The 26,055-nt window shown below is 30.8% G+C and overlaps 1 protein-coding gene and 1 long non-coding RNA gene across 3 annotated transcripts; one reads left to right on the forward strand and one right to left on the reverse strand.

Annotated features, from left to right (window-relative positions):
- Positions 1 to 9,838: 9,838 nt before the first annotated feature.
- On the reverse strand, positions 9,839 to 14,327 carry LOC114416406. 2 transcript variants are annotated; one of them, XM_028381267.1, is made up of 7 exons: positions 14,096 to 14,327; positions 13,263 to 13,429; positions 12,578 to 12,693; positions 12,098 to 12,169; positions 11,857 to 11,957; positions 10,425 to 10,482; positions 9,839 to 10,143 (listed from the first exon to the last, which is right to left on the reverse strand). In XM_028381267.1, the coding sequence occupies exons 2-7, from the start codon at positions 13,408 to 13,410 to the stop codon at positions 10,138 to 10,140; spliced, it is 501 nt and encodes a 166-aa protein (XP_028237068.1). In that variant the 5' UTR covers positions 13,411 to 13,429; positions 14,096 to 14,327; the 3' UTR covers positions 9,839 to 10,137. The 2 variants fall into 2 exon arrangements, with proteins under 2 accessions (XP_028237068.1, XP_028237067.1); XM_028381266.1 differs by having other exon boundaries at positions 11,857 to 11,969; positions 14,096 to 14,323.
- Positions 14,328 to 24,750: 10,423 nt separating this feature from the next.
- Positions 24,751 to 25,382, forward strand: LOC114414030. Its single transcript, XR_003667102.1, has 2 exons — positions 24,751 to 25,030; positions 25,114 to 25,382. It is a non-coding gene; the product is annotated as an uncharacterized LOC114414030 (long non-coding RNA).
- The last annotated feature ends 673 nt before the right edge of the window (positions 25,383 to 26,055 follow it).

Consider the following 26,055-nt stretch of genomic DNA (forward strand, 5'->3'; position numbering starts at 1 on the left):
AATCATATCTGGCCACGGTCAGCATAATTGGGTATCCAGTTGTGATGATTTGTTATTTGAGTGAGCAAAAAAATGTACTTTACAGACACAACGTCAAGAGTTTAAATATAAAGGAGGTTAGTACTAAACCTGAATTAATATTTCCAATTAATGTTCCAATAAAACCTAAAAGGTGTTCAACAAATGAATTAGACCTTTTCATTGCTATAAGGAAAGGTATAAGGTAGTCCACAAAAAGGTCTTTGTCTACTATCTCACCATGTCTCTCATAACAAATTGTCTCCTCCTAGAAATTCTATTATGAGTTTAAATATTTTTCTTGTTCCTATTACAATTTCTAAAGCATTCTCAAAAAGCAAATGGAGTTAAGCCATGAAAGAGGAAATTAAATGAATGTGTTAGAGAAGTATAGCACATGGGAGGTGGTTGACAAGTTGAAACAAAAAAAAAACATTGTTAACTTCAAGTGGGTATTCCCTGTGAAATACAAAGCTGGTGACTCCATTGAGAAGTATAAAGCAAGATTTGTCACCAAAGGATACACTCACACGGTTGTAGTATGAGTGATTGCACTCCTAGTTTATGTCAACAACATCATTATAATAGGAAAAGCTTAAATATTTTCTTGGTATTGAAGTTGCTTATTCAAATCAAGGGATCTTTATATCCCAACACAAATACTCTATGTAACAAAATTACTAGCAGAAATGGTAAGCTTGGATGCAAACCACAACCCTTATGGACTCAAATACTAAACAGGGAGAAGCTCAGGAGGAACCAACTGTTGACAAGCAAATGTATCAGAGGCTAGTGGAAAAACTTATATATCTTGCTCATATAAAGCCATATATAGTACACTGATCAATGTGTGTGATCAGCCAATTTGTGCACAATTTGAGAGAATTTCATCTCTAGGCTATGTTTGTGATTTTAGGGATCTTAATAAAATACCAATAATCACCGGAAACACATTACATTAGATTATTAAGAGGGGTTGTGAAAAATACCTGGATTCATGATAAGCAGCGGAATTAATGAGTCTAAGGAACTGTTGGTTTTGTGTTCTTCCTCAACCAAATCATCGTTTTCCTTTCGGGACCTTAGGTTTCTCGTCAGATGGGGAGAAAAGAATACAATTTTTTATTTTGGTGTCTCGGGGACCACAACCTTGCTTTAGGTTTTAACATGTTTGAATTCTCATTATTCCCTAACGGGCCAAATTGGTTTCCGCTTATCAAGCCCATATTAATTTCTAATGATAGTCCAATAGGCTCACTAAATTAGATCACTTTTATTGAGCCCATAAATGTAAATAACTAATATAAATTATATATATAATATGTAACCCACACTAATTAATTAATTAAGAATTATAAAATTCCTAACAATCTCTCACTTGAGTTTCATATTAACCTTAATAATTTGTATTGCAAAAGTTTTTAGGCAAACAACCGTATGTTATTTACTTTTAGACTTTCCTTAAACAATTTGGTCCATCTTATATAGTAACACAGAACCATTGCAGTTTTTCTCACAATCCAACGTGATTGAGCCACAATGATCACCAATGTCACATATACTTGATGACATAGATCAAATATGGATAAGCGGCATGAAAATAACATGCAATGTGATCTCATTCATGTTCATTTCCAACTAGTCCAAACTTTATTCTTTATAGAGATCAATTCAAACACAATATAAATATTGCAAACAAAACAAGCTCAGAATGAAATGATAACCTTCAACTTTATTTTATAGAAAATCAATTTATACAAATATCTGAAAAACATAAGGCATATATAGAACATAAATGAGACTCCCACTAAACTAAGGTACTATAAGGAGTCACTCCCATATGAGCAGTGTGCTCATGAAAAACTTTAGATACCAAACCTTTTGTAAGTGAGTTAGCTAGCATATCATTAGTCCTTAAATGTGTTATGGAAATTTGTCTATTCTGAACTCTTTCTTTAACAACCAAAAACTTGATATCAATAAACTTTGATTTGGTTGCACTTCTATTGTTGTTGGAGTAAAGAACTGTTGAGTTATTATCATAATAAATCTTTAATGGTCTTTCAATGTCATCAACCACACGCAAACCAGTGACAAAATTTCTCAGCCATATCCCATGGTTGGATGCCTCAAAACAAGCAATGAACTCTGCGGCCATGGTCGAAGAAGCTATGAGAGTCTGTTTAGCAGACTTCCAAGAGATAGCTCATCCAACCAGCATAAATATTTATCCAAATGTGGAGCATTTGCTATCTTGACATCCAGCAAAATCAAAGTCTAGGTACCCAATGATCTCTAAATTCCCAGACTTCTGATAAGTGAGCATATATCCTTTTGTTCTCTTTAGGTAACACATCACACGTTTTGCTGCTTTCTAATGCTGCATTCCAGGATTACTTAAATATCTGCCTAGAACACCTACTACAAATGCTATATCGGGACGAGTGCAAACTTGAGCGTACATTAGACTTCCTACTGCTGATGCATAAGAAATCTTTTGCATCTCTATTCTTTCAAGGTCATTATTGGGGCATTGTTTGAGACTAAATTTGTCTCCTTTAGTTATCGGGGTATCTCCTGGTTTATTATCTTTCATGCCAAATCTATCTAGGACCTTATCGATATAACTCGTGACAACCTTAGGATACCCTGAGAGCGATCTCTTAGTATCTTGATTCCTAATACAAAAGAGGCTTCCCCAAGATCTTTCATCTCAAAATTTTTCGTCATAAATTTCTTAGTCTCTTGTAAGAAGCTTATATCGTTGCTAGCAAGTAGTATATCATCGACATATAACACAAAGAATGAGTATTTACTCCCACTAAACTTGTGGTATACACAATCATCAACTGCATTTGCCTCAAAATCGTATGAGGTAATGACTTGATGGAACTTGTAATACCATTGACAGGAAGCTTGTTTCAAACCATAAATGGATTTATTCAGTTTGTAAACCATAGACTTTGAGTCACCCGATACAAAGTTTTCTAGTTGCATCATATAAATTATTTCTTCAATGTCACCATTTAGAAACGCAGTCTTAACATTCATCTGATGTAGCTCTAAATCATAATGAGCTACCAATGCCATTATTGTTCTAAAAGAATCCTTTGAAGATACTGGAGAAAAAGGTTCTTTATAGTCAATATCTTCCTTTTAGGTAAATCCTTTAGCGACTAGATGAGCCTTATATCTCTCGACATTGCCCTTTGAATCCCTTTTGGTTTTAAATATCGTTTTGCAACCAATAGGTTTCACAATTTTAGGCAATTCGACGAGATCCCAAATGTCATTGTCTTGCATAGATTTCATCTCATCCTTCATGGCATTGATCCAGTTTTAAGATTTAGAACTACGCATGGCTTGACAGAAGGTAATCGGATCATTCTTTGCTAAACCAATGTCATCCTCATGTTCTTGGAGAAAGATAATATAATCATCAGGGATTGCACTTCTCCTCTCTCTATCAGATCTCCTTAATGACACTTCTTGAGGTTGTTGAGGTTGCTGTATAGATATTTGAGGAAGAACCTCATCGTTGTCTTGTTCTTGAACAATGTCATTAACAACAGTTTGAACATTGTTTTCTATTACCGGGGTTGTTTCTTGAACAAGAATAGGTATGAGGACTTGAGCACTGTCAATAACAGGTTCTTCCTCAAAGACAACTTTCCTTATATTCTCTTTCCTCCTAAACTCAACTTCCTCAAGAAATCTTGCATTTCCCGTTTCAAATATTGATCTTAAAGTGGGATCATAAAACTTATAGCCCTGAGAGCATTCAACATAGCCAACAAAATAGCAGCTAATTGTTCTTGAATCTAGCTTTCTTTCATGTGGCCTATAAGGTCGCGCCTCAGCGGAACAACCCTAAATATGCAAATGCTTAATGCTTGGCTTTTTGTCAGTCCAAAGTTCATAAGGGGTTTTATTAAGTGCTTTACTTGGCTCCCTATTAAGGATGTAAGCTGCGGTCTCTAAGGCTTCTCCCTAAAGTGATTCTAGCAAAGAAAAATGACTAACCATATTTCTCACCATATCCTTAAAAGTTCAGTTTCTTCATTCTGCAACACCATTCATGCTAGGTTTGCCTGACATAATGTATTGTGGAACAATTCCACACTCGTTGAGAAAAAACACAAAAGGTCTTGGACGTTGTTCTCCCAATCCATCATATCTACCATAGTACTCACCACCACGATCAGATTTGACAGTCTTAATTTTCTTTCCAAGTTGAAGTTCAACTTCAGCCTTGAAACTCTTAAAAACATCTAAGGATTGAGACTTCTCATGTATCAAATAAAGGTAACCGTATCTAGAGTAGTCATCTATGAACGAGATAACGTATTGTTGCCCATTCCAAGAAGGTGTTGGAAAAGGGCCGCAAATGTGCGTATGTACCAATTCTAAGATGTCTTTAGCTCTTTTGGCACCTAATTTCCTTATGTTTGTTCGTTTTCCCTTTATGCATTCAACACAGACTTCAAAGCCTGATAAATCTAAAGGTTCAAGAATTTCATCTGACACAAGTCTCTGAATTCTCTATTTAGAAATATGACCTAAGCGTTTGTGCCATAAAGTGGCTAAATTCTCTTTTAATTTCCTTTTTGTACCTCGTGAATTTGTTTGCAGTATTTCATCATAGGAACAATTAACATTCAACATATATAGATTATCAATTAAGGAACCGAAACCAATCAAATTTGAATTCTGGTAGAGACTAACTTTATTATTTCCAAATGAACAAGAAAAACCAAATTTGTCCAAACTAGAAATAGAAATTAAATTCCGTCTAAAAGACGGTACAACAAAAGTCTCAAACAAATCTAAATAAAATCCAGTCTTTAATTGCAATCTAAAAGTTCCTATAGCCTCCACCGCAACCTTTTTGCCATCGCCAACAAATATGAATCTTTCATCATCACTTGGCAATCAACTCCACATCAACCCTGCATGGTTACACTTATGTGAGTAGTAGCATCAGAATCTACCCACCAAGTATCTTTAGGTACAAAAACTAAATTAACTTCGGAGCAAACAAGAGCAAGAGATTTACCTTTCTTTACACGCCATGTGACGTACTTGGAACACTCTTTCTTCATGTGTCCAGACTTCTTGCAGAAGTAGCAGGTAAATTCTTCATCCTTCTTTGGTTTCTTTTGCTGAGAAGACCCTTCAGCAACACCCTTAGTTTTCTTTCTTTTCTTATTCTGAGAGGTGGAGCTTAAATGAGCACTCTCATATCTGTCTCTCTGTAGCCTCTCTTCCTCTTGCACACAGTGAGATATAAGCTCATTAAGGGACCATTTGTCCTTTTGAGTGTTATAACTCACTTTGAATTACCCAAAGTGTGTAGGAAGTGAGATAAAAACTAAATGCACGAGCAGGTCTTCACCAAGCTCTAACTTAAGTGCTTTCAGTTTAGATGTCAAGTTAGACATTTCCATTATGTACTCCCTTATATTACTTTTGCCCTTATACTTGATGGAGATGAGTTTAGCCAAAATGTTACTCGTCTCCGCCTTCTCATTTTTGGCAAAGTATTGTTCAATTTCATCAATAAATTTCTTTGCATTTTCACCCTTAGAAATAGAGCCCTGAAACGCTTTTGGAATAAAGCGCTTCATAATCATAATGCACATTCGATTGGAATGATCCCATTTCTCAATTTTTACCTCATTGAAGGCTTCCAGAATGAAAGTAGGTCGTTCCGTTCTCAGTGTCAAATCCAAATCCATACAGCCGAGAACAATTTCTTCAGCTTCCTTCCAGACCTTAAAATTTGTTTCATTCAGCATAGGGATATTGTTCACTTGAGCAGATACATTTGCAACACTAGCAACATAAACTGAATAATAATAAAAATAAAAATAATTACATGCTCACAAATAAGCCAATAAGTTATAATATATATATATATATATATATATATATATATATATATATATATATATATATATATATATATATAACAAGACATGTGAAAAATAGTTCACATAACAAACCCATCACAAGATACCCAGCACAACATAAATTCATAGTCTTTGGACAGAGAAATTAATTTGTAATTGGTACTCTCAACGCAATGATCAAATATTGACAATAAATTATGTCAAATCATAGTTTTTCTTTTGGATTGACTATAATTCACATGAAAATAATTTATAATTGTCACACATTTATCATCACAGGTACAAAATTATTTGGCCAAATTGTGTCTTTCTTTGAACTGAACACAATTCGCATAAATAATTTTATACCAATATCTATGCAATTTTAATTAAATTAATTTATGCAATAGAGATTGCTTTGACAATATATTGTTTCAATCAACTCAATCAAAATTACCAAACATAAAAAAAGGAATAATTTTGAGGGTTTGTAATTTCTGAATTTACACCAAAACATAATGGGAATCACCAATTAATACACATAATTCACAAATAAAAATAAGGAAAACAAAAAATAAAATGCAAAAGTCAAATTGCATTTAACGATATGCAACAAGGGTTTTCTTATGAAGATATAATAAAGCCAAAGATTATGTATCACATGTATATCATGTCATGGCATGTATGGCATGGATTCATGGATGCATAAGGAAACAAAACTAACAGCCATAAAAAAAACAAACACGTGAACGAGAAACAAAAATAGATGATTATTCTAGAGCGAGAAAAAAATAGTTTTTTCTCATGGAATTTGAACACAAAACATGAACGCGCATATGATGATTATTATATCGTGATCGAAAAGAAAAAAAATTTCCAAACTTACAATCATAATTATAATTGCAAAGTTAAAATCCCAAAATAAAATTAGGGTTCATGTAACAAAATAATACAGGTATAACACAAATCAAATAACTTTAATTCCCAATATTCTAACAATAATAGTGGCTCTGATACCACTTGTTTGTGATTTTAGGGATCTTAATAAAATATCAATAATCACCAGAAACACATTACGTTAGATTATCAAGAGGGGTTGTGAAAAATACCTAGATCCATGATAAGCAGAAGAATTGATGAGTCTGAGGAACTGTTGATTTTGTGTTCTTTCTCAATCAAATCACAATTTTTCTTTTGGGACCTTAGGTTTCTCATCAGATGAAGAGAAGAGAATACAATTTCTGGTTTTGATGTCTTGGGGACCACAACATTGCTTTAGGTTTTAACCTATTAGAGTTCTCATTATTCCCTAACGGGCCAAACTGATTTTCGCTTATTGAGCCCATATTAATTTCTTACGATAGTTCAATAGGCTCACCAAATTAAATAACTTTTATTAAGCCTATAAATGTAAATAACTAATATAAATGATAAATATAATATGTAGCCCACACTAATTAATTAATTAATTAGTTAGGAATTATAAAATTCCTAACAGGCTAGGTATAAGGTACTACACTATTTAAAAGGCAATCCCGAGAAAACAATTTTTGTTTTGAAATAATACTCTGGCCTTAGAAGCTTACACGAACACTAACTATGCAAGATCCTTGGTGGATAAAAGATCGACCTTTGGTTGTTGGACCTTCCTTGGGGGAGTTTAGTAACATGGAGGAGCAAAAAACAAAACATAGTAAAGAAGTCATCAGCAGAATATGAATTTAGAGCAATTGCTCAAGGACTATGCAAACTCTTATGGCTGAAAATTATTCTCGATGATTCAAGAATCAAATTGAAGGGTCCAATAGAACTCTACAACAAGTCAACAATCAATATTGTCTATAATCTTGTGCAGCATGATAAGACATAACACAATGAAATTGATAGACATTGCATTAAAGAAAAGTTGGAGGGTTAATTTCTTGACAAGTGATAGTCAATTACTTTTTCACGGTGAAGGTAAAATGATAAATAGTTACTTTTACTTTTAATGATATCATCGCGATTTTGTAGGATATAATTTATTTGTGTTATCCAAGTGCATTAATAGTGTGTATGCCCTATGTTCCATAACACACAATAAAAAAGAAACAAAAAAAAAAAACTAGTTGATTTTCTTGCAAAGGGGCTTAATGGATCAAGTTTCCATGATCTTTTCATTAAACTAAGAATGAAAGACATTTATTCCTCAGCTTAAGGGGGAGTATCGCAATAAATATGAAACTGTTACTTGTAAATATATTATTAGAAGAGTCAACCTATATCCCTTATACCTGGGGATTTATTTAGTGTTTGTTTCCTTTTTCTTTTGCTTTATGTATCATCTTATACACTTGAGGAACTATTTAATAAAATCAATAATAGAAAATAATCCAACTTTTATCTCTTTCACACCACTTCGTATTAATCACATACTCATCATCATTACACTAATATTTTTTTGTTATGTTGTTTGGCTAAGTCGAAAAAAACAAAGAAAATATAAGAAAAATAGTAACAAAAAGAAAATAAAATATATTTTAGTATGTCTCAATGTTCAAGATGCCAATTCCTTATATAGTATTCCTAATTTTGCCTCATAAGCAATGATTAATAAATAACCTTTAATTCTCAAATAAATTTATGATTAAACTAATATAAAATAATGGCTAATAAATTCATTTGATGGCGAATACAATCACTTATAGTATTTCAAATTGTAATAATGAATTATAAAATGGAAAAAGAACTATTAAAAAGGAAAATCTATACTCAAAGTTTTTGTTCGAAAAGAAGAAAAAAAAATGTAATAGTATCTACAACGAAGACAATAAAAAAAATGAATATTTATCTAAAAATGTTATTATTTATTTTCACAATAAACACTAAAAAATATAAATAACATATTTTGTCAAATAAAAAAGATAAATATTATTTTATAGTGAAATCCCCTTGATAAAAATAATAACCCAATATATCTGAAAATGATTATATTAAAAATAATAGGGGGGTCAAGACCCCAAATATGTGAGTAGATATATCCATGTATTGGACTAGTTGAACTTGTTCTCAAAAACATTTAAATCGATAAGTCTTTTTTATCGATTTAAAAGAAGCGAGGTTATTTTATTCTCTTAACTTTTCCTATTCCTTTGATATTACAAAACCTGTGATCTATTGTATTGTTGTAAAGTTCTAGAAATTTGTCAAGGATAATTTAATTTATTATCAAATCAATGTAATCAACAATAATAGTACAAACATGGATATAATTTCATTAATCAAACCCTAAAACTCTAACTTCTTGAAATATAAACATCTTTAAAACATGAATTTATCTTTTACAACATTAATTAATACCACATACAATCTTTTTTATAAGAAAAAAAATGATGTGCAAAAGGAGCCAAAGGTAGTAACAACTAACACTAAAATCGAGTATATTGATTAAATCATCATGTGACTGTTTGATTTTAGTTTCAAAATCCATTCTTGTGATTCTTTCAAGTTGATTTTAAATAGGCTGAAGTTCTAAACTCTCTTTAAAGCAAGATAAACTCAAGAAACCACAACAACACATATAACAAACTTCAAGTCTTCACTTGAAGTGTGAATTCTTAATCAGAATATTATCATATTGTCATCTTCATTTCACCTTCACTTAATCATTGTTATCTTTCACATTCTCACTATTTTTTAACATGACAAACTGACAAACAATTGATGACACTTGTGATGATAAACCCTCACAAAAAAAAAAAAAAAAACTAGTGATGATAAACAACTAAAATAAAACTTGGCATGTGTTTCTGCTTTTACACAAAGCAAAAACATGAAAAACAAATTATACATGTCTCCCCCTTTATACATGATAAAAAAAAAGGTATAAAATCATTAATAGCAAATGCCAAACGTTATGTTAACTCCGGAGAAATATTCACTCAATATACTAAATTCCAAGCAAGTTTTGCCATTCAACAAGATATTTCATAAAACAACCATAAAATCCAATATTTCAACTATTCATGAAAATCAAAAGATAGAGTATATCATAGCCACACATTATTCAAACGACATTGAAATTAAATTCATCCAAAACAGAAAAGCTGAAACAAACTAAGCATAGAAACCTAAGCCAACTAAACATTATCTTGAGTCTTCTTCCCTATCTCATCCAAGCAAAGACTAAAACGAGCAAAGTTCATCTGATTTTTGTCTTGATGTACCTACTGCAACTCAGACAGGCTCTTCAATCCTGTATAGATGTAAAATATAACATAAATAAGTTCAAATGTTCAACAATGCATGCCTAAAAAGAACCATCCAATTTTATGACTATTCGATGCTTAGATTAGCTATTCTAAACTCATACACCAAAATAAAACGCAGTTTCTTTTTTTATTAACGGGCATCAAGGCTATCTAAAGATGTAAGCAACTGCTAGAAATGCATGGATTTTGTGTCTATAAATTCTAAGAAGCATAATTCATAGATTAAAGTTGATAATACCAACTCTAGAACAAAAGATGGCCTCACCCTTTTGCCTTCGATAACCTGTTCATCACCGGTATTCGGGGGTGCATCTGACCTAGAGCTGCAAACAAAATCAGCAACGTTTCACCATTGGATTTCAGTAGAAAGTTTTGCATTGCATATATCTTATTTCTATCCTATTTTGAAGACAGTATAGAACCATTGCTCTAAAATTTATGCAGCATCAAACGCAGGATCTACACCATACATTTATGATGAGTAAAAATTCCTTACCACTCAATACAACAAGATATTTTTAATTCATAAATTTTTGGAAAGTATTAAAAGAGAAATGATAGTTATTATTTCAAATATTGCTACTCGTCACAAATATTAACTAACCAAATTCCACAAGATGAATAAGATTCGATTCTGAAGAGAACATGTTTGTCAAACAAATGATAGGAGATATTAATGATGATGTAACATCACATTGAGTCATTGACAATAGGTAATTCGAGATAAAAGGGTATCATCCAACTCAACAATTTCAAGGTTCAGAATGACACTTTTCATATTCCAAAAGAGAGGAAGAATTGCTAAAATTACTGCATAAGGGTCGCTACATAGTCCTATAAATTGCCAATTTAATATAATTACCATCGTAGCAGATTCTCATTCTAGCAAAGCTAGAGTTGGAGTAAGAGCTTTAGACAAACAATCTGAATTGTATCTCAACGCATGCAAGCTATTTAAATGGGAGTCAGTACATGTGCATATTGGCATACATTATGCAATCTTAGAACTTTATCAATTCCCATTTGTAATACCTGTGCATTACACTAACAAAATTCAAATCATTTCCATTTAGACTAGAAAACTATAACTAAAACATGAGATATAGAAGACCATTAGCTTTTCAGAAAAGTGAAAATGGAAAGAATAAAGTGAAAATCCCAAAACAGAATACAGATTGTCTTATTCCATACATGATATCTATAATGTCACGGCATAAACAGAAAATAGATTTTTGTTAACTAACTGACGAATAAACTCCAAGTGATATATCTTGTAAATCCATAGTGCACAGATAATTTAGAAATGTACTACAGAATGCATTAATACAATACTTTGGAAACTATAGAAGTTATCACCATCAGCTATGGAACAATACCCCATATCATAAGAAGCATTATTATCACTATTTTTCATGTATAGAAAAATGAATGAGTTACAATAATATTAAATTCAAATAGACAACTGCACTTATGAGTTTGGTTATACTCGTGAAAATGTAAATTTAGTTATATTTCAACATTTGTAACATTTCCTAGAACATGATATTAGCAGTGACTATAAAGGAAAAGATAGTTGATTTTCATCTAGATTCTTTTAACACTTTGCACTTTGAACTATTTGTTTCTCATGTTTGCTCTTTTTCACTTTGTACAAGCATACCACCAATACAAAGTACAGACCGAAAGAAGTATCATACCCTATGGCATTGGAAATGTCTGAGGCAACGCTGGAGAAACCTTTGCCAATTTTCTTGTCAATCGCTACTGAATCCCCGGACAAGATGCTAGATTTGTCAGACTTCAAAGTTCTCTAGAAAGTATAGGTCGTCATTATATTAACATATTGAATAAAATTGCTCAAGAATCAAGTTATCCTAAAACCAAAAGCGAGCTAGGCTACATTTAGAACAAAAAGATTCCAAGATAAGCAACACATACCTTTTGTGGGCTTGAATTATGTGCAACTCTGATTGCATCCTTCCCTAATTTTTTGTCACACATAGGACAAAGCTGATATATGAACATTGAAGGTGTCAATCAGATTTCAAAGTTCAATTATAACTTAATTACCTGACTGAAATGTTCAGAAACATTGTTTCATTCTTGCTTAGCTTTTAATAAAATGGTTGCCAGTTCACTTCATCCATATTCTTTATATTCAGATCAGAACATTACAGCATATCAACCAGATACAATTTTTTTTTGTTTATTGCCATATACAACTATGCTCAAGAAGGAACTATAGTTTATAACTTATAACAGTTACTGGACAGTCTATCAATTAATCAAGAAAAGTAGGAGAAGGAAATAGTCTAGCGAAATGGTAAAACATATTATGATGTTAGCAATAACTTCTGCTACACAAAAGAATTTAAATTCAAAATGTCATTCCATAATTTTTGGGTCATAGAAATGCACCTCTTCCAAGCAGATATGGGCTGAAGAAAATTCAAACTCAAAATCGCAGAAAGGACAACGAAAAAGAGATTTAGCATGTTGATCCTCATCAGTGTAATTGAACACTGAATAATTTCCTGTATGGTTTAAAAGGGATCTGCATCAGTAAGCTAATTTTGCCACAATAACTCCATTCTAAATGACATAAAAGGCACATCTAGAAAGAAAAGAGTAATAGGCAAAATAGATGAGTTGTATGTTATGCACTGCTACAAATGCACAAGCTCCCAAAATATGAAGAAGGAAAAGGCACGGTGCAAGGTTCTCTTATGCTCTTAATGGTATGTTTGTGTGTAAGCAGGGGAAGATTGAGGGTAGAGAATAGGAGGCTAAAAAATAAGCCTTTTTTTCCTTATTTGGATTCTTAAAATCAATTCTATAACAAGGTTAAATTACTCAGGACAGCCCTAGGCTAAAGGTAAAACTATAAGATCAAATCTATCTAACAAAATACCAAATATCAAGGCATTCATGCACAAGAATATTGATAGATCAGAACCTTTTAACCAGGCTATATGTTTAAAGCACTAACATTTTTTTTTTATACTTTTGGTATGCCCCTATCAAGAAAAAAAACAAAAAAGAGAGAAAACTTTCACATAAAAACAATATAAAATTAAAAGAAATAAATAAACAAATATTTCACCTCCATCAGACTTGAGATCATCTGCATCCACCCCAATACCATATATTGAAGACCCCCAAGTTCTTGGACTACTGTTGGTCAGTTCCAACTTCAATTGCTTGTCCAGTTTCCTCCTTAAGGCAAGGGCTTGAGGCTTCTCCTTCGTCATATTCTCCAATGAACTCAATCTACTCCACCAAAGAAACTTTTTTTCTTATGGGTTTGAAGGCAAATATGAAGGACTATTTATATGCAAAAAATATTTCAGAATGAGTGGAGTTTCCCCCAGTGTAGTTTTTCAAACTTCCCATAAATAGAACCCCTGATATCATTAAATTGCTGATTAAATTTATCATAAAATAATTTGATCACCATCAATGCCTAACTAAATCTTGGTTGTCCCTTGCATCAACCGTGGAATTGCATAGACTGACTCCAACCGAATCGGTTACATGCAAAATGATTGTTCAGTTGGAACAAACAAAGTCAATGGTCAATGTCAAAATAAAGATTCAATTCAAAAGAAGAAAATTTTCAAATTTAACTGTTTCATATGAATAGTTGAATACCAAGACTGAACACAGCCTGTTTCCATGTGGGGGATATATGCCTTTTATTCAGTTCAACAAAATGTCCAATGTAATTGCAATGCAACCCAAATGCCTTCTTCCTCTTTTCTTTTTTTCCTCAGTTGTACCCAACAGGGAAAAAGGCAACCCTATAGGATTTCATTTTCACATCAAAAGAAAGATGAACAGAAAAAGAAAAAAAAACCATGGCTCAAGGGAAATAAACAACAACAAACACAGAAGTGCAACAGTGAAAAACAGAAAGTGAAAATGAGTATAGAGTACCAGAGTGAAGGCGAGAAGGTTGGAGACAAGAGAAGTGATGATTGGTGGAATGAATAGTGGAAGCCCTGAAGTCTGAAACATTGTGGGTGTTGTCCAACCTCGGAATTTTCATACTGTTACCGTGCGATGTAGTTTCGGGGTTATTTATGTTTATCAATTATTACCCCTTGTTTTCCGTGAAATGCAATTCATTATGTATTGTTTCCATTAAACTATGATTCGTGCACCAAGTAGCAGTTTTCTCAGGACAATTTCTGGATTTTCTTCATGACATTTATGTATTTTTTAGGTACCGTTTAGAGCGGAAAAAAATAAAAAAGAAAATAAAAAACTAAAAATTTTGAATTAAAATAAAATATAAAAGTGTGAGTTACATCTCATTTGTTTCTTTTTTAATGTTCTTTTTCTCTTAAGTTAATCGAGCCTTAAAATATTACATATTTCTAATCACAAGAAATTATTTGATAATTGTTTTTTAGAGAATAAAGTGAGTGAAGTGATTTCCTTTGAAGGATTGATTTGTTAGGTGTTTATTACATTTTTTTTTAGAAAGGTGTTTATTACATACACATTATATTTTGTGATCTCTTAGATATTCAAACAATTTTTTATTGTGTTCATAAGTCTATAGTACAAAAGTTGTAACAAAAATAAATATTAAAGTAATACATGCACACTATTAAATATTTTAAATTAGTTAAAGAAATGTAAATATTAAAGCTTTTTTATTTTTTTAAATATTTTCTTTTTATTCATGAATACATATTAAAAAGCTTTATAATAACATTGGAAATGCAGATGGATTTTGGATATTTCTGAAAAATATGTTTTTCAATCTGTTGTTTCTAATTAACTTCATGTCTAACACTTAATAAAAAAATTGTTTTACATGCCTTAAGAATCTAGTGTTCGAAATCTTTTGTAAGATAAAAATAGAAGTATTGAAACTTGCAGAGAATTAGAAAGATGGAAATTGAAGAAAAGTTACCATTCAAATTCAAAAAAGAAGGCTTATATGTATAGACTTACAATCAATATAAAATTCCTAAACAATTTCATCTGTCACTATATTTATTTGAGACTAAATTAACTAACAACAACAAAACATAAAAAATAAAATCTGCAGCAGTTGCAAAAATTAATTTATTCAAGAATTAAGTTTCAAACAACACAAAATCTGTCAACTCCAACAAAGCCTGACCATTAGCCCACAAGACCACAGGTACATTTTGCCTTTCCATATACAAACATTAAATCATACCATGAAAGAAATTCTAAACAAACATTGAATACTTTATTAATTTTTTTAAAAAAATCTAAATTATGCTCATTACTAGTATAAAAAACTATCATCATACGATACTTTAGAACACAAAAATGGTTAATCAAATGATTTAGCATTTGCAATTAGTCTATCACTCACTACTGATTCTTCTTTGTCTCTTACCTCTATCATTTCATTTCTTCCCTTTAATCTTCTCACCTATTACTATCTACAAAGGTTGTGATGTGCTACAAATATAGAGCACTACCAGTTTACTTGAATTCTTCACTTGAAATGGTCCAAACAGTTCATTTGATTGTGGCACGTATGTCTCACTTCCCATTCGCACAAAAAATCTAAGCTTACAACTTTTATTCCTCAAAGTTACAACGGGTCGTATGAAATATAGATCAAGCACAGTGAACTGAAGGAATTGTAAATTTTTATAGGCTTAATTATAATTTTAGTTTTCTATTTTGGTCTTTCCTTTTTATTTTTTCGTGATTTTAGTATTCATATCTTAAAAAATTATAATTTTAATTTAATCTCTAATTTTAGGTATATTTTTTTCTTTTATCCTTTTTTATTTTAATTAATTTTTTTAATAATATTTTAAATGAATATGTTAATTAAGTCTAGGATTTAATTGATCTAAAATATAAAAAAAAAATCAGGACTAAACAGTATACTAAAATTGTGATTTTTTAAAAACATGTTGATTAAAATCACTCAACAAAAGTAAAAGGAAGAATAAATTCATGATTAGAAACTAAAGATGATCAAAATTATAATTTATTAGTGATTTCTATTCTATTTTCATAAAGCCCAGGACATCTCCGTAACAGCAAGACTAAGAATTTTAACAAGAGTCATGCATTGTCTGCATCAATTATAGAATCAAAATATTTTTTAAAAAATAGATATCAATAAAATAAAATGAGTAAGTTTTACATAAAATTAAAATTCATTTTAAATATAAAAAAAATTGTAAGTGACTTTATTTCTATTAACAATTAACACTCCATACATACATACACTAGTATGTAAATAAATAAAGCATGAAAATGGTGCCCCAAATATAGAGACAGATCGATTTCCCATTTATCTTGGAACGCCGTGCCCAAATTGACACTTTATAGAATTATAGTTTCTAGAGTTATCATTAAGCTAATAGAAAAGCATGAAAAATAAAAGACACAAATGATTACAATGTTAAAAATTAGCTTTAACATGGTTTGAGTATAGGGTATGCGTCTCGTAGGTGGAGCCTGCCCAGGATTCAGTAGGCACACTCGGCACACATAACCATAGTCAACCAAAACGTTTCATGATTAAAGAAAAGCAAAAGGAAAGTGAATGTTCCTTTAACTCATTATATATATGTGATTGTGCACCGATCAACACTAAAAGCCCGTTCTAGTTGAAATTTTATTCAAATTAATTAGTGTATGGTAGGTTGATTAGAACGCAAGAGTCAACACAGATCGATCATGATGTCTATTGGGATCAATACCTAGCTATAGAAGGCTAGAAAAGAAGGCAAATTAATCAGCTAAGAATCTGGCAAAGTCCCTAACTTCTATGTCAAACTGCTTTCACACACTACTGCAGCTTATTGTTTTTCTTTGGTTTCTTTCCTCAAGTTTAGCTCGTATATAGACTATTTTAACTTAATTGTTTCGTTTAGTTTAGATTTTTTTTCTCCCTCACAACTAGGGATGAAAAATAATAAAGAGAGGAGGTGCCCACTGCCTCACTTCCCATGCATATTCCCATTTAAAATAAAACATCAATTATATCTGTGGAAAAAAGGTAGCTTAGTTCTTTAAGTTTAAATAAATATTCTCCTGGCAATGGATACAATAATCTGAAGTCTGAACACTACATCTCAAAAGTAAATTGAAGTTTTCATTTAGTTTCTTAATTGCACTGTCTACCCTGAAAAATTTGTTTAATTTGGTATTCACTAAATGTTACTATCTACATACCTTGTAGAGGAGCTTTTTATTATCAGTTATGGATAATAGAAGACTTGAATTAAAAACGTGGAAACCAGAAGCTATAGTAGAAGTAGCTTTTGTCTTGAACGTGGAAAATGGATGAGATTATTACTTGATATGATTTAATTTCAAACATGCATGCGTGATATAAACAATTATCCATACCATAGTGGCATAGCCATACAAAAAAGGATAATCATAACAACGTCATTCTGTTTGGTGGTATGAGCAAATGGTATCAAGTATTATTAATGGCTGCCATAAAAACTCCTAAAAATATTTATCACATTATATATGGAATAATTGAACACACAAATAGATAAACATGCAGCAAGAAAAAGAAGAAACTGCAACAAATATAGAAATGTTATTAAAATAAAATCAGTAGCAGTAGAGCGATGCTTTTACATTCTAATGCCTTACTCAAAGTATGTTAACACTTCAACTCAACACAAACCATTATTCAGAACTAGTAATCTATTCACTCATCTGCAAGTTAAGCTATAGCCTAACAGTAAAGGTACAATAAAAAATCTGAATGAACTTCACAACATGCATGGCACCAAGCTATAGCACTAGCTGCATATAGTTGTATGCATGGTTTGCACACTCTTCAAAACACCATGAAAAAAAAAAAAAAAACCAATATACTAAGAAGTAAAAACCATTCGGACCAGGAGTGCATAATTCCCCATGGATGGAGTTTAGGCCTTCCATTTCATGGTTGCTGTTAGCTAAAAGCAACCTCTAGATTAAGGAAACCTCTGCTGCAGAGTCTTCCCAAGTTGAGCAAGGCATGCAGTGCCACTTAGTAATATCTTTCTCAAGAGAAAGATGAGTGTGTGAATTGTCACAAAGATGAAGGCGAAGAAGACATGGAAGATGTTGAAAGAGTATATAGAAGACATCATTGAACTTTAGCAAAACAAAATGGTTAACAAAAAGGAGGAAGAGAGAGAGGACAAGGGAAACAGCCATGTGGTAGAAAGAAAATAGAATATGGAGACATGTTTGATTTGTGTGAACATATAAATAAGTGAAAAATATATTTAGTTCTTGTATTTTTCATCAAACTTGTGTTATTACAATGTAATTTCAAATTAAATTGATCAATTTAGTTTTTATACTTTAAAATTTAAAAAATAACTAATAGATTTAGTTCCAATCCAAAGATCAAATAAAAATTAAATTCATTTATTTTTAAAAAAATAAAAATCATCTTGATCGATTTTAAACTATAAGGTCTGAAACCAAATTTAACCCAAAAAATAATTATCAAAAATATATTTTATCCTTTAAAAAATAAGAAGCACTACAGATCCTGTCTGTATATATATGTAAATATGCAAATTCAGAAAAGCGGCTCTATGACGCAGGTGTACTGAAACATTGTGATGCACGCATAGTGTTGTAGGGGAGCCTATGTTATATTCCCGCATGCAAACGTTTTTCTCTTTAATGTACAGTGCTGGCACGTTTCCACAAGAGGGAGAAAAAGGAAAGCAGAGAAAAGGAGTTATAGACAGTGAAGGGTGTTGAAGATTGAAGCATTCTTTTTGTTGGCAAAGTTAACAAGTTGTGTCAAAGCCTGCGCCCCTCCCCGAACGGGTCTTTGTCTATGGAGGTTCAAGTTTTGGCTTTTCTTTCCTTTTTCTTTTGGTCGGAAGTGTCCAAAAAAGTATTATAAATTTTTAATTTTTTTCCAAACCCCTTTGCTTATAAGTGCTTCCTGCAGCATGTGGGGCTTGTCTGAGAACTTTTTCAAGAGATTTTTGCACATAGTGATCTTCACCAACCTGCTGCGTGTGTACAAGGAATTGGTGAATACTTTGTGGGGGAGAATGATGTCCCTGCACATTTGTCAGTGTGGAGTTGTAAAAAAACACAAACGATTGAGAAAAAGGAAGTACCTGCACATGGATGAAGTCAATAATTAATAACGAGAGCATTTTTTTAAGTACAATCTTGCAGTTAAATAAATTGTATTTTAAGTTGTTGAAGAATGATTTGCGCCAACCATATGTGCTTTGGTCAAGTCTTTACAACATAAGTGGCCCAATTCCAATTTTGTTTATGTGCCATCATAATGAATACTTCACATCTGATCCGACTATTAGAATTTATCTACTTATGATTGTTATATAGAAGTGTTTTTAAAGTAACAAATTTTGTTCAATAGTATAGAGACCGTACGTGCATTCATATTGATCAATTTTTATTATCTTCTCTTAGATGAGTGAATTTTTAAAAAATAAATTTTCTTTCTACCTTTTAGGTTTAAAATTACTTAAATTTTTTTAATTTGTGCATGATACACGCAATGTTAAAAAGATATAGATTTGAACATTTTTTTAAAGAGAAAAAAAAATTATTTAAAATAATTTCATATCTTTCTATCTTTTACATGATCTAATCTTTGATATGATTTTATTTTTATTTTATGGACACCTTCCACACGTTTGTACAATAATACTCTTTGTTTATATTAATTATATTCTTGATGTGAGCAAAAAATATAATAATATTTTACTAAAATATTTAGTTGATTAAATTAAATTCTCTACTTTAATTATCAAATAAATTATTTTTTTTTGTATAGAATTAATCATAATATTATTAATCATAATTAATTTACTAATCAAGACAGGCATCTAGGATTCCTTAACGTCGAGATAGTATGAAATAACATATTTTACCTTCAAGAACTAATAGAAGTTAATGTAATATTTTACAACTCAAGGTTAATTCTAGAATATATATAGTATTAATGTGAAATTTTAATGAGCTAACACATTATATTTCATCAATGAATTAAGAAAAAATTTCCTTCTTTCATTCAATTGTTGTGTCTAAGGTTTTAATTCTATCATAGAGTTCAAACTTATTATCTAGAGTTGATGGATTCCTTCTTGATTAATTATTAATTCTACAAGTATTTAATCATATGTCATATTGATTCAACTAGTATCCTAAGGTATTATGTGTTCGAAATTAAAATATAACAAATAATTTGTTAATTACTATGATAATCTCATATAAAAGGAAACCACTATATTTCTTCCTGAAAACTTCCTGTTGACACATTAAGATAACATTAATCATTAGAAATTTTCACTTTGAGTTAATTTGGTATTGATGTTCACATATACATTATCTATATATGCAATTTAATAAATGAGTTCTATTAATGATTATCTAATAAAGATTATACATATATATTGATATCTCATTCACAATAATCATACCATAAAAAATAATTTAGATTGAAATTATAAAGAACTTATCTCTCATTATCATAATCTCTATCATAATAATAAATGTCTAATTTTAATCAAAAACTTGTCAAATTAATAATTTAATAAAATAATAAATATGATAATAAAATAAAAAATGATTCTTTAGATTGGATCTTAAACATATACATTTATTCTCAACAACTTATATATGATGTCATATTTATTATTCAAGATTCAAAGAAAGTGTGTGCTACTTCCTTGTGGTTTCATCTTTGTCTGATTCTTTACGAGGCAAGGTATATCGGTAGCTATTAGGAAGTGAAAAATTGCATTGTATTATATTTGTAGCCAATATGGTTAGTTGAGCTACTAATTAAGGATCGATCTATAAACTTCTCTTGTAAAGATTAGATTTTAAATCCCTTGCCAATTATTTCTCTTTGTAGGGGATATGTAAAATTAACAGTACCAAATTGTCAAATACTTATTGAGGTGGTTGTCTTTGAATCGAAAAATAGTTTTAAAAAACAGTTTGGGATCATCTTTTTTAGCTGTAATGTTAAAATTTAGAGATTGTTTGAGATCGCAACCCAACCATAATTGTTATCTATTGTTCGCCTCTGTAATTTCTTCCAAGATATCAAGAAACGTGACAGTTTTTTCTGAGTATGTAATATAATTATATATACAAATTTAAACTCGAGACTATCCATTAAGCTTAAAGTCCTTAATAATTGATCTACTCAGTAGTCAATATCAGGATCTATAACCCTCCCTTGTAAATCCCCTTACTCTCTCTTATATACTTAGAAAAGGGAAGGTTCTATATACTATTTAGCTTAATTACATTAATTAATTTCAATAAAACTAGGGTTACTATCTAGCTTGCCACGTCCGTATCACGGGAAATGGCTATCATATCAAAACTTAGCGTGAAAGACAATTCTCATTCCAGAGGCTACAAATTGACGTTAACCCAATAGTAGCCATGGCGTCTCCAACCACACAAGGGGTGCTTCCACTTTCTATTTTGGGTAGCACCAGAAGCCAAGTCAGCCAATGTTCACGCACTATTTGGTTTGACGGTTTGTTCAACACGAATCCTATACAACTATACAAGTAGTCTTTGGTTCATTAGCAAGGGATCAGGAACACAAGTAGACCAGAGAAGTTTGAGCACTCAATCATTTATTGGATATTTGTACTAGAAAAAAAAATCTATTTATACTATTTATTTTGTAATTACTTTTTACAACTAAGAAAGAAATAAAAAAGAAATAGATGAATGAGATGAAATAAGTGTTTTAGTAGAGGAGAGATAAAGAAAAAATTTAATTATAGAAAAGTATAATGGAAAATATAGGAACTCGCATCTTTATTTTCATAGAAAACTTACTATTCTTGTGTAATTTGTTGTTGTGTTCTTCGCTAAGCAGCACAGTCGTGTTAGAATCAGCACGATCGTGCTAGTTTTGGATAAATAGCATTTTGTGGTTAACTACAATTGTGCTCACTATCATGTTATGGCTAACACATGACCATGTTATTTTTATTAACAAAATTATTTTTTTTGCGTTGTCTTTTTTTTTTTTTTGTCAAAGATGTGCTATCCTTTATACATGAGTGTCGCAGCTCTCCAAGTTAAAAATATTTTTATTTTTGAAAAATTTGTTTGGTTTAGAAGTCAAAATAATTGCTTAAGAGAAAGCAATGTTCAAATATGAAGAGGTTTGATAAATCATATTTTGTGTGCTAAGAAGGAAATTTTTATCATAAAATGATTAATTAATTATTCTTATATTTTGTTGGTTGAACTCACTTTTTATCTAATTTGTGCAGAAAATTGAAACTAATAAGAAAAAAGTGAAATAAGACAAAAATATGAAGAAATTTTTTAAACAAAATTGTTTTACATCGGTTACTGTAAAAAGGGGTAACCTATTCTACGACGACCTCAAACGACTGTCTTAGAATGTTGAACATTTTACATCGGTCGTCTCAGAACCGATATAGAATGAATTACATTCTAAGACGATCCTCAACACGTGATCGTCTTAGAATGGTTAGCACACTATATCGATCTCCTTAGCACCGATGCATAATGTCTTATTTATTTTTTTAATTCAAACTACTTTTAATTTTTCTTAGAGCATTGAAAGTTAGGGGGATCATACTCCCAAAAAATATGTCTTTACACTTCACTCAATAACAATCTTAAATAAAAAAATTTTTATGAATCTAATGAATATACACTTTTGGTATATAAAATAATTTTACATTAACAAGTAGAAAAATATTAACCTTATAATTATTTGTTTATTATAATTTTATGCAATATAATTAAAAAATAATGTAAACATTAATAATTTAACCTAATATTTTATTTTATATTAATATTTGATATGCTAAGTATAACATATATAGATCTCACAATAGAAGTAACTATGCCTGAGATAAATAAAAATACTATGAATAACAAAATTAATTGCTGAATGTGTAGGTGATGATTTCTAACCTCTCCTTGTGGTTTACTATAATCCACAGGACTTCTTCTTCCAGTAATTAATTCCATGATAAGTATTCCAAAACTATACACATCACTCTTTTCAGTCAGCATTTCAGTGCACGCGTACTCTGGTGCAATATAACTGCAGAAAGAGAAAGGGAGAAAACCAATGAGTGACTACCATAAATTTGAAAGTAATAATAACTAATAACACATTTTGCTCTTACAAGTACTGAAATTAATTATAATTGGCAATAAAGATAGGAAAACGCTTAGTTAAACCATACTAACCCAAATGTCCCCATCACCCGAGTAGTGAATTTTACAATCGAATATCCTTTCATTCACCAATTGGTCACAATAAAGAACGGCAGAATTTATGATCTTTTAAGTTGAGCACTCTAGTAAAGAGTAACATGACATGGAATACACTTCAGCATTTTATCATTACTTTTTTCTTATCCTATCCTAAGAAGATGCAAAGAACGGTATAGCATCAAGTTAAAATGCCAGCTGGAAAAAGCTTGGATGATGCATTCACATTTATAAGCAGTTGCGATATAACAACCCTATTAAGCAAGTGCAATTAAAAAGTGTACCAAATAATAGGTTTACTTTTTCTTTTCATTAGTTTATAAGTTACTTTCCGCTTTGCAAAAGACTACATTCTTCACCTAGTGACCTATGGATTTTCCTAGAAAAAGAAATCAAAGTAGTCAAATTAAAATGTTTTAGAATTTTTTTTGTAAGCAAAAAAAATTAACACTCTGAGGAAAAAATCAATTGATAATATAGGTAAAGTTATGGACTCTTAATTTATAGACTCATATTGTAAAGTTTTTATACTGACATTATAGGTGTAAATATGCATTTTATTCTTATAAATTTAACTACTTTATTTTATCTTCAATTTTTTTCTCGACTTTAATTCTTCTAATTTTATTTTTTTTTAAATGATCCTCATCACGTATATACATCTAGTTAAGCTATGTCAATGACTGTCTTAAAGTAACATACAACATAGCAAAATGTCTACTAGATGTCTATCATGTCATCAGTAAGTGATGATAGCTAGATTTCATTTTAAAAATTTAGCAAAATTAGGAGAGAGAAAAAAAGAGAGTAGAAGACTAAAACTAAAATAAACCATATTTAAAAAAAATTAAAACTACACATATTTTACCTTAAAGTAAATGCCCAAGCATAAACTGATAACATGTAACTAATCCTTCACTAACAAATAAAATAAAAAGTAACTAACTAAAAACATATACCGAGCTCAAAAGTTTCGCGCTTCCATAAGGATTTAATTAAAATCATGGAAAACACACAGGCACAGCAATAATTTAAGAATTGATTAAAAAGGTAATTTATTCCTTAAATATATACCGATAATTGATCAACCACAATGGAACCTTGCTCATTAAGGTACATAACCTCTCTCTAAACTTTAAAAGCAACTAACTTCCTTTAAAAACATTTCTAAGTGTTAAAAAGATGACATGGAACTTTCTGTACCATTATGTTTCTCTAAAAGCAACTAAAACAGTCCATGTGGCTTTTATACTATCATGAAGATGCCATGCCAGTTGTGTCCATATATATGATCATAGTTGATGATCTAAGAATGAGTCACCAAAAAGAAAAAAAAGAAAAAAGTGAATGTTCATGCACATCCTAGCTTAATTTCTCTTTAAATAGCTCTTTGGAATAGAATCAAGGAACTTACCAAATCCATTACAAGCATAAATTTCTTACACCTTCAATAAAGCTCAAGTCCTTTAAAGCATCAGAATTCAGCCATGAACACCACATTACTTCATTCACTCAGCATAGGTACCTATAATCAACTGCATAAGTCAATACTCAACAAATTCTTACCTGATCCTGCCAATGAACGCCAATTGTCAACAACAACGTCAAAGCAAAGTAAAACCTTCTTTTCTTTACCTACAAACATTAAATATTATATATATCAAGTAATGGCTTAATTTAGAGCTTCAATATTTCAGGTAGAATATATTCGATTATAAACAAGCTTGGAAGGAAGGCTGATAACTTTTCGCAAGAAGTACGAGAACATGGTGAGTATTCATGTAAACTTGATATAGCCATATAGGTTCCCACATCCCAAGTGATAAACTGATAATGCATGCACTACGAGGTGCTAGTTCAATGTAAAACTTGTTTGTACAATTTTTTTTTCATAAATATGCCGAACAATATATGTATGTTCCTACCTATTTATTGTTATCTTTAAATAGAGATCAACTAACATAAATTTTTGCATAACAAGGTCACCTAAAATTCAACTAGACGTACAATTCAACTAAATTACTAGAATTGACCTTTTGGTGGAAATTTTTTTAATAACATGTACTCTTTTTTTTTAACTATGATCCGCTTACAAAAGCTTAGCAAGCCCAAAATCAGAAATTTTTTAGAGTACTGTATGTAAATTGCATATATGTAGAAGATGCAACATAAAAGAAGTCACAGCTTTAAGCATATGTAAGAAAGCCACACAGCACAACAAACAGGGCACACCTTAAGGAATCTGGTAATTTTCTGATACCGAGGCATGACAAAAACGAGCCATACTCAATATGCACATCATAACATGACGCACCTCTTTATAGGTGGATACTAGGATATATTATTATTATTATTATTATTATTATTATTATTATTATTTAATTTAACTGAATTTTTAAAAATTACGAATAAGTCCTCTTTCTCCTCTAAAATTCAGAACTCAAGATTTCTTTTACTAATAGAGTTCCAGTTTTAATGTCATGTCAGAATTCAGATCACATTGTGCCTAATTTAACAGTTCTAGTCTTCTACTATCCCTTTTCACCAAATTTGTGGACATTTTAACTAACCATTTGTAGACATACCTGAATTTCTGGATCAGCAACAACATACTGCTTCAGGAGTCTATCACCAAACGC

The sequence above is a fragment of the Glycine soja genome, chromosome 6 (genome assembly GCF_004193775.1).
Source record: "Glycine soja cultivar W05 chromosome 6, ASM419377v2, whole genome shotgun sequence".
NCBI lineage: Eukaryota > Viridiplantae > Streptophyta > Magnoliopsida > Fabales > Fabaceae > Glycine > Glycine soja.